Here is a 10,444-nt window from a genome sequence, read left to right as displayed (position 1 = left end):
TACCTCATCCTTGGAACACATCTATCTCTTGGAGCAGCCGTGGTCTACTGGTTAGCGCTTCGGACTTGTAACCAGAGGGTTGCCGAACCCCAACCAGTAGGCATGGCTGAAGTGCCCTTGAGCAAGGCACCTAACCCCTCACTGCTCCCCGAGCGCCGCTGTTGTTCACTGCGTTGGGATTAGTGTGTGCTTCACCTCACTGTGTGTTCACTGTGTGCTGAGTGTGTTTCACTAATTCACGGATTGGGATAAATGCAGAGACCAAATTTCCCTCACGGGATCAGTATAAGTATAGTATATAAGTATAAGTATATATACTTTTTTGATCCCGTGAGGGAAATTTGGTCTCTGCATTTAACCCAATCGTGAATTAGTGAAACACAAACAGCACACAGTGAACACACAGTGAGGTGAAGCACACACTAATCCCGGCGCAGTGAGCTGCCTGCTACAATGGCGGCGCTCGGGGAGCAGTGAGGGGTTAGGTGCCTTGCTCAAGGGCACTTCAGCCGCGGCCCACTGGTTGGGGCTCGAACCGGCAACCCTCCGGTTACAAGTCCAGAGTGCCAACCAGTGGGCTACGGCTGCCCATCCGTACTGTATATATACAGTACTTACAGTATACTTATACTTACTATATATGTACTGTAGATGTGGAAAACGCTGTTTTACACCCCAGTGTCTGTATTCAGAGTAGTATAATATTTACAGATATTTGTGTTTTAGAATCAGTTAAAGATACTGTTAATAAGAAACATTGTTTTCCTTTTGTAATAGACCTGTTAGTCCAGACCCAGGGCTGCAGGCATTGGGTCAGTGCCTTGGTTCTCTCCACTCCAGTCCAGAGCTTGGATACAACTCTGGAGGCTGGCTTTCACCATCACTGGCTCTCTTTGTTTCCCCTGCTTTCCTCTCTGACTAATTTAAGCCATGCTATGAATGCCGTGATGGAAGCCAATTTGCCATGAAAGTGAGTTGTTTTCGCCTGGCGGTGTCACTGACTTCATCCAACAGCCTCTTCACGGAGTCAAAAGAAAAAGCACAAAGCATGGAGCTGCCATGCAGGTTAGGGCCTCCCTCCCAATCCCGTCCCCAACTCCGGGGAAATTAACCAAGTCTGTAATTGTTGAATCACATACACCCAACACCCCAAGCTTGAAGGTTGGATGCAGGTAGCGTTGCGGTTCCCTAAGTGAGAATCCACCTCGCAGGTATTGGGTTACGGAGGGGTCCTGGTGCAGAGGACCTCTATGTGAAATGGGGGATGAATGTGTTGTTGTGGGCAGGCATGCCCGCACTGGTGGGTGGTGGTGGTGGTGGTGGTGATGGTTTCTAATCGACTGTTTTCTCTGACAGCAACTCCGTCGTCAGTCGCACATTCGTTTCGATGAAAGGAGCTTCCTCATAGCAGGATACAGATATCATCCCTGCAGACATCTTGTCCATTTGAACATGTCAGACATGATAAGAAGAGACTGATGGTAGGAGTCACAAATTATCCCAATTCATCCCTAGTTTTAAAACAATTTCATTAAACTTCACTTTGGGTCTTTTATTTTTAACATTAGTTGCTTTCAGCCTGCCTTCATCAGTTCTTTTATTGTTTTGAGAATTCAATTTCACAAATGCTTTCAAAAATGAGTTTGTTAGTCGAACATCCCCACTCTGAAACTGATCTTGTTTCCATTGTTTTCAAATCATAGAAAGTTTGCACGGATTTGCACTCTATGCTTAAGCAAACCCCCTTGTGTGATCGACTAAACCTCACCCAGCGTTTTCTAATTCACTTCATTGTGGGCTTTTTTACCCCCTTTTGTTCAGACTCTAAAGAGCTTCTGGTGGCAATTAGCGTGACGAGCTAATTGCTGTGCAGATGCTGTAATTACTCTCATCGTCTTCCATTTTTTTTTTTCCCTTTTTTTGTAACTGGATGAAACGCTTGATCAGTGCTAATTGTGCTTGAAAGGTGTCATGTAACACAGGGTACTTTAGAGGGGGGGGGGGGGGGGGGGGTAGTTTCATCGGTATTCATCCAAATACCTTCAGCTCCCTTGGCTCTTGGTTGGACGCCAGGAGTCCATTGGCTAAGTGTCACTGGGGCAGAACAGGGATGAGTGACGACTGTAGGTTGGGGTGGGATGTGGATTGAGAGGGCGCTTGGGTGTTACTGAGGGACTCTGAAGGGCCACTGACAAGAGGGTAACCGCTGAGTTTTTCATCTTGTTTTAACGCTCTGTTTGTCCCGAAAGGCCTCTGTAGTTCTGCCATCTGAGTGTCAGAGTGGAACATCTCAGATCTTGACTGGACAGGATAGTCCTACTTTGACTAGTTGAAAACAACAAGGACACCACAATGCTCTTGTTATTAAGCTTCAACATGTGCTTCAGAGTTTTAAGTCAATCCTGTCCCTTCATCTTCATAATTCGGGCGTGGTGGAGCAGCGCTAACGTCACCGACTGACAACCGCTCGTCTCGGGTTCGATTCCCCTCCCTTGCGAGTTCGTGTTGCATTGGATAAAAGCGTCTGCTAAATATCAGTTAACTTTAACTCTATATACCTTGCAGTTGGGGACATCATTGGTGCGTCTTCATGCAGACCGGTGTCCAGACATCTCGGGGAAGTGCTTGAGAGGGTAGAGGGGCCGAGGAGCGCTTCCCTCCCGTGTCTCACTCCCCTTCAGGAGGGACGGTGATGTGCTGCTACCTGCCCTGCGCACACCTGTTGCCTCTGTCTTCCCCTCGACAGCAGCCTTCTCCTTAGATCATCTCCTCTGCCTCCACGCTTGAGTTGCGCTTGGCTAGCGTGGAAGAAAAAAATGCGCACCGGTTTTCGCCCCCTTTCTCCCGTAGCGCTTTGAAGTGTAAAGTGTGATTGCTTTTGGATCGCGTCCGCTCTTCTTGAAGGTTTTGACATGAAAAGCAGCCCGGGCTCTCAGGTTTAGCCCATTGCCAGTGATCCAGGACTAAACCAATCATGCTGCTGACTAGGAGATACAATTACCAGAGTGAGTGGGGGGAACCCAAGCCCAAGAAGGATAAGGGCAGGATCCACCCCAACACAACACAACACATCATACCTACCACCAGTGGCCCCTATCCCTATCTGACACTGAGATTTAGACTACCCTTTTGTATGTCTTTGTTTTTAGTGTGGACCTCTGTGCTCTAAATCATCTGGAAAACTTGGTACTGGGAACACAGGCATTCAGAGCTAATGGAAATTGCTGACAAGTTCATTAAAAGGGACCAGATGGTTAACAGTTTGCCGGCTGTAGGGGTTCCCATCCATATCTTTGTTGTATGCAAAACATGGACACTACTACTAACATTTTTGAGTTGAACCTTGATCTCGTGTGAGTGAAATTTCACTTTGGATGACAAAAGTAGAGCTGCGTGGATGACTTTCCCATGACTCTTTGCCAGGATAATCATCCATCTTATCTTCAGCTAAATGCTTTATCAGCTGAAGAGTCGCTCTAATGGACGAGTATTAATGACGTTTAGCGTTGTTCACGCTCTCTGTCATTCCAGGGGCTCTGTGCTGACACATCCAAGAATAAATCCGATAGTTTTGCAGAAAGCCCCCACCCCCATCCCCATCCTTGGTTTCAAATGAGAACACGATTCAATATAAAGAGCCTCGGTACCCTTCGCAGTTGAAGTTCACAGTGTTCCATGTCCACTTGTCTGTGGTTAATTTGTTTCCTTTCACACGTCTTCCGGATAGAAGTTTGAAGCGTGACCTTGTTTTGTAACAGAGGACAGACAGTTAGACAGGTTGGCCCCCTGTCTTGCTCCTGAGGAGGATTAGGCCTATCTCCAACCCCCCACTCCTCCTCCTCCTCCTCCTCTTTTTCTTCTTCTCTCTAAAGCGTCTGCTTCACTGCTTAAGTCGGTGCAGAACACTAAAGTGATAATGCATCATAAATCAGCCTGCAGCAGAAAGCAATTAGCTCGACTAAATTATGATCCCGCCGAAGAAATGGATCAATCAAGAGAATTCAAGCTAAACTAAAGAGCAGCCACCAAGCTCATTTGAGTTGGTTAATGGTGCCTTGAATGAAGCAGCACAACAAATGGAGACGGATGTGTTCATTGTTTACTGATGTTACCCCGTAGGTTTTGTTGTATTTTTTTGTGCCATGCTTAGCTTTCTCTTTCATACGATCCTTTTTTATACTCCACAATTGAGATTAGAGTCCCATTGAAAATAAATACAGATATCTTTGCTCTCTGGATGTGTCTGTATTCCTTTTTATATTTCAAGAGAATGACAGCAGTTGAAACAAGCCTATTTAGATTTGGGCACCACAGTAGAATGGAGGTGAAATCTTGGTGGGTGTTTAATCCGAAGAGAATGTTCTGCTTGTCTGGTGTATCTGTAAGTCCACCGATGATACTCTGGCTGTTAGCTAAGCTCTGCATGGCTTTTTTGGAGGACTCACTGGCACTGAAAGTACCTGACAGATCAATAGGGGGACCGCATGTGAGCCATCGCCATTGTCGCTCCCAAAGCCGTTCAATTATCCACTCATTTGTAAATGGGGTTCCTATTCTGGTGGATGAACTGAGTTGCTGATTAACTGGATAAGTGGGCTTTGGAGGGGTAAAGCACTGGCAGACCAAGCACAGCGGGGAGCGAGGCTCTGCTACCTCATATCCCGGAAAATCCCTGTGTCTACCCCAAGGGCCAGGGACAAACGAAGATGGCGGTTTAGTCGCCGCCACCACACACACAGTGTTTGTTTAGCCTGTCTACTCTTCCAGTCAACAAACTCCTCTAATCTTCTCCACTCTTCTCTTAACACAAAGTAAAGCCCAGTGATGTCGCCGTTTGGAAAGTGTGAAGGTTTTTTAGTGGAAAATGTGTTTGTAGAAAAGGACAGTCCAAATCCATCTCCTGTGAGGTCTTGAGTAGTGGCTCCACTTCTCTGTTCTATCTGTATTTATTTTGTGTATTATTAGTGCCATAGTGGCAGTGTCTCCTCTGTGTCATCACACTTCTGGGCAGCAGATCAAGGAGATCAAGGAAATGGTGTTAATGACGGTCAAGTATCTTTGGAAAGCCGCCCTTTCTTAGTAATATGGATTTTCCTGTTGGGCCTCTGCGTCTCCTTGTGTGGGGTTTTGTTGTGGTGTTTGGGCAGGTGTGGAGAGTGGGTGGTGTTGCCTCACCTCGTCTCCGCCGCCGCTGTTGCCGCTCCGCGCTGGCCAGCTGTTGTGAGCTGATCAAAGCCGGCACGACGTGCCACGGCGCCCCATCCCTGGCGGTTAGCGGTGACACCGGTGACAGGATGGGCGCTCGGTCGGCGCTGTCTGATCTGATCACCCGCCGGGGCGTGCTGTTAAAGGGTGATGTGTACCAGAGGATTAATTGAGACACCTGTGTTTTTCTCTCATGCCCTACTCATCGGGACTCAATCAACACCACCACCACAGCTGGCCCGAGACTGTGGGACTGGAAGAGACGAGTGTGTGTGTGTGTGTGTGTGTGTGTGTGTGTCCTGTGCAGTGGAACTGTCAGTCAATATGAGTCACGTCCTACTCCTCCTCATAACATTCCATGTGCGTGCAGAACATTTTTGCAGAAACCTGCCTTCAAATCTAAAAGGCAGTCTGGACCTAAGGTAAAAAGTTCATGATCTCCTCATTGCAGTTGCAGGGCTTATGATTCTAAATATTACTTTTCTCTGAAAAAGTCCCTGCTAAATGGCTTAAATGGAGATGGGAGAGGAGTGTCCTAATGGAATTAAGCACATTCCATTTACCTGCTTGACGCAGAACAAAAGGGCCTGACATTCTTCTTCTAGCAGAGCAGTCTGTGGGCTGTGAAAGTGATCTGTTTTCAAAGGCTGAAGATCCCTGACCCACAACCCATTTTGGAGCGCTCTGTCCCAAGCCTGCTGCTTAACAATGCAGTCTGTTTAGACAGGTGATCTAACCCCCCCCCTCCACTCCCCGCTACACTGGCTCCCATAAGACAGTGAGGCGGAGCCAAATTAAGTGTGGGAAAATCCATTTTACTTTCCGTCATCCAGTTACAATATTCCCCATTCCAGATGTTTAGCTTTTCACCTTGGACTCCTGTATTTGAACAAACGCCGGCATTGATGAGTCCCAAACATGCCGTATGGTAAGCCCATCAACATGGCTCTCATTGTAATGAATCACTGAGGCTCAGAAATGTCACGGAAGCATTTTAACTGAGCAAATGAGCCTGTAAATTAATGTCAATTGTGTAGGCCAATTAGTGAGATGTGTTTACCATGTAAACAGAGTTTGTTTATCCCCCTCCACTCAACCATCCCCACCACCCAGCTCTACTGATTTCAGCGAAAGCCTTGCACATAATCTGAGCTGCCCGTTTCTGTACTGTTCTTGGTCATATATAAATATAAAAGAATGTTGTTTTCCTCTTCATGTTTGTGTTTATGTAATTCAGACGACACTTTTGTCCAAAGCAACTTATTAGTCTTCATCTTCAAAGTCTTGTAACCTTTAAATTCTTGCAACCAGGATTACATGCGAAGACCAAATTTCCCTCACAGGATCAAAAGATTATATACTTACTTACTTACTTACTTACTTACTTACTCAAATTCTGTATTATTCTTGATCTGATCTTGTGTATGTAGTTTATATCATCAAGATATTAAGGAATATTTTCCGCCTCTTCTGTTAATTTTCCTTCATTTAATTTCCTGCTGTGTCTTCAGCAGCTGTCACCCATGAGCACAGGCATGACAGAAACCACAGCAAGCCCCTGGCAGCTGAGTGATGGGTGAGCATCTCCACGGCGCTGTCTACGTGTCTCTCATAACGTGAATCTCTCGGGCACAGTGTTATTTTTTCACCTCTGTGTCTGATCCATCACATTGAATTGGATCGCAAAAAGTGTCTGAACTTGTCTCTGTGCTCTGCGCTACATACAGACAGACATGCTTTTAGCATACAGAGGTCACGGCCATATAAGGTGTTGGGTGGAGGTGAGCGGAATTACTGTTTTAACAGACTGATGAGAAGTAATGATGATCAATCATGTGGTGGACACGTTCCTTCTGATAGGACGGTTATTTTCATGAGGGGTGGGGTCAGTAGTCGCAGGTGAGTCATGTGATTGAAGAGGGAGGCGGCTCTCAGATAGGAATAAGAATCACACCTGAGGACAGGTGAGAATGCTTCCTTGGCAAAGGGACTTGCTTTTATTCAAAACACCACTTCAACTCACTTCTCTCTGTTGGACCCGTAATTGCTGTTGCATTGCTCAGTTCAAATTGAACAGATTCATTTTTGCTTGAGTGGTTGCATCTCAAGAAGAGCCAGAGGTTGACACTGAGGAGGAAGAAGGACTATACTGCTGCACACAAAACTTCAATCTCTTATCAGATGAACCTGATAATAACCAAAGCAACCTACACCACTTAGACCAATATTAGTGTACTCTTTATTTTATTTCTTTTTTATTTTGCCACCTCTGAGGAGCCAAGCCCATCACTCAGAGACATGTTTGGGCCGGGGCAGCTGATGACAGCTCTCAGCCCTCCACTTCTACACTCGTCTGCGGCCGCTGCTCACCTCTTCCCTGCCTTCCCTGGCCGCCTGGGCTCCCCTCCCATCCTGCTGCCAGGGCCCCTCTTCAGCTACGAGCTCCTGCGCAGCTACCTGCAGCCTGAGCCCTGCAAGCAGGCTCTGCTGCTGGCCTCTCAGGCCGCTGGTCTGAGCCACCTGGCTGAGACCGTGGGTGAGTACCTACTGACCTTACTGTAGCCGCATCTCTCTGGCAAAATGACTTGGGTACCCTTTTTGCTAACTACCAATGATGAGGTTAGCGTTACTGTTTGCAATTGGTGGATCACTGACTGTAATTTGTCATAAATATTGGTATTGAGTCACTCATATTTTTCATGAGATTCAGTTTTCCAGTTCATGACGGGGGGGATCTCCAAGTAGATCTCCAAGTAGGTAGCAATGATGTGGATTCATTCCCCTCAGATCACTTTTGCTGTACATGTACTAACTTTTGTACAATGACAGGGACAGTGCACAAAAAAAAACATTATTAGATGTCTTGTGCCAGGTTGTAGCAAATTGCTAGTTTCTGCCCATAGTCCGTGGGCAGATAGATGGAGCAGTGAAATACAGACATTAGTATTTACAGTATACAGTACAGATTCACAAAGTTATAAAAATCTTACAGACATTATTGTCCCACTATCCCACCCCATGTACATAACATATAATTGGTATCTGCTTAATGTAAAGTAAAATGTGTCATTCATGCAGGCAACATGTTAAGTAATACAGTAATAAGACGGAATAGTTTGTATGGTGAAATAGCTCTGATAATTGTTCACCACTCTCGTTGAACGTCTTTTAATAGGAGTGTAATGTTTACAAAGGATTGGCTAGCAGGTCGTAACTAACAATCAATTATTCCCAGCCCCTTGCTAAAGAGGGCTTAATGAACACTGCAGTAATTATCCAATCTAGAGCCATTAGCCCGCCATTGGCCGTTGGCGATGGTCTAATTGGTGGCTGTGATCCGGTTTCCAGATGAACAACGGCCAGTGAAGCAGCGGCGGGCGCGCGCCAACTACAGCAGCTGGCAACTGGAGGAGCTGGAGAAGGCCTTCGAGAGCACTCACTATCCGGACGTCTTCATGAGGGAGGCCCTGGCACTGCGGCTGGACCTGATTGAGGCCAGGGTGCAGGTGTGCAAAGCCTCTACTAAAGCAGTCCGTACTACACCCTGTCAAACCCTGAGTTGGAAACGGCCACTCGTTCACTACAGTACACTAAAGTCTAAAAATGGCACATGATATTGACCTAATGCCTAGCTACACTCTTTTTGCATGATGCTCAATAAACTGTTTCATTTCATCTCCAGGTGTGGTTTCAAAATCGCAGAGCAAAGATGAGGCGGCAGATAAAACTGCAGGGACATGCGGGGGACCGGTGCAGCAGGAGGGACAGCGACGCCGACAGACAAAAGATGGACAGATCCAGCCTGAGCCGGAGCCCTTCAGAGGGCCCAAACGCAAACCACTGGGAGAGGAAACCAGAGAGGGGAGGAGGAAACTGCTCTTGGCCCAAACCTCCCCAGGTAGCCATTTTGGCTCCGGCCCCCGCTGCTGGGATCCAGGGGTCCGATAGTCAGGAGCAGGGGGGGCCCAGCCCAGATGAGTTCCGCTCGTGCAGCATCGCCAAGCTGAGGGCCAAGGCCAGGGATTACGAGGCGGAGATCCACAGCACGGTAGCCAAAGCTGGGTGGCAGAGACGGCTACAAACCCAGGTGGCGGCTACAGATGTGGGGAGTGACTGAGGGGGAGTGACTGAGGCAGTGCTACATTCTATGGGCCACATAGGTACACATTTTGATCTTCAGACACCACAACACAGAATGTTTTAAGAGCCACGCAGTTTCCTATTTTATTTATTTGTTGCTGCAGAAAAGATTTGGGCCAGTGAGGCTGCGCTTTTTCTTTTTGGTGTGCAAATAACTTCGTAGATATTATCAAATAAATTTCATTAACTTTCTCATTTGTGCATTAAGCCAGACTATTATTTTCTGTTGCTTTGTAAATTCGGTTGATGAAACTGAATATGAAATTGGGTCTATTTATTATGTCATACCCATTAATTAGTTTTGCTTATCACTTACTGCTTACTTTAAACAGATCCAATGCCAGAAAGTTGAATGTGGCTGGAACGGTCTGCTACATCTTTATTACTTTGCTTTACATTTTTATTTATCTTTGCCTTTCATTTTTGAACTCCCCAGACCCCCACTCCTAGAGACACAAACAAATTCACTCATTCAGTCATAGTTTTTTTTTTTTACTTTCATATGAAATGTATTTCATATTCTTAAGTACTGCTCTGTTGATTGTCTGTAAATAGATAATTAAAAATACAATTTCATTTTTTGAAAATGCGCCTATCTTACAACTTCATACAGAACCTTCAGAATCAGTTTTGCTTTTTATTAAATGCCATATATTTGTTCAGTGTTGCATTTGCATGCACTGCACTGAAATATCTTTGTGTAACAGGAATCCATCAGAAATCTTGCTCTTCTGTGAGTCGTGGTGTCAGGTCAGTGTTATTGCTGAGAGAGGAAATGCTCTGATGAGTTTTCAGTGATCTCATCGATGGCTGATCTTGCTCTGGCTATCCGGTTACCTCTGCAGCCAACAGAGGCAGGATGCCTGCAAGCTGCCACAAGCCCTACAGAGGAAACAATGGACATGGCTGAAAAATGACTGGCCTCCCTGACAGAGCAACTCGTCAGAAGATTACAAATGCAAACATACTTAGACTGTTTTTGTCTCCGCCAGCTTTGAAGACGGTCCAGTGTGAAGTGATTTAGTGTTGATATATATAATTTCCCTCTTACATTTCTCTTTTTGTTTTGTAAGTACTGCTATTGAAAATGGTGACACAT

General features: G+C 46.0%; 1 protein-coding gene across 1 annotated transcript; it reads left to right on the top strand.

Annotated features, from left to right (window-relative positions):
- The first annotated feature begins 7,082 nt into the window (after nucleotides 1-7,082).
- On the top strand, nucleotides 7,083-9,869 carry si:dkey-43p13.5 (homeobox protein unc-4). The gene is made up of 3 exons (XM_042085391.1): nucleotides 7,083-7,741; nucleotides 8,554-8,711; nucleotides 8,888-9,869. The coding sequence occupies exons 1-3, from the start codon at nucleotides 7,504-7,506 to the stop codon at nucleotides 9,320-9,322; spliced, it is 831 nt and encodes a 276-aa protein (XP_041941325.1). The 5' UTR covers nucleotides 7,083-7,503; the 3' UTR covers nucleotides 9,323-9,869.
- The last annotated feature ends 575 nt before the right edge of the window (nucleotides 9,870-10,444 follow it).

The sequence above is a fragment of the Alosa sapidissima genome, chromosome 3 (genome assembly GCF_018492685.1).
Source record: "Alosa sapidissima isolate fAloSap1 chromosome 3, fAloSap1.pri, whole genome shotgun sequence".
NCBI classification, from domain to species: Eukaryota; Metazoa; Chordata; class Actinopteri; order Clupeiformes; family Clupeidae; genus Alosa; species Alosa sapidissima.
The sequence above is the reverse complement of the archived record's forward strand: the minus strand, read 5'-3'. Positions and strand labels throughout refer to the sequence as shown.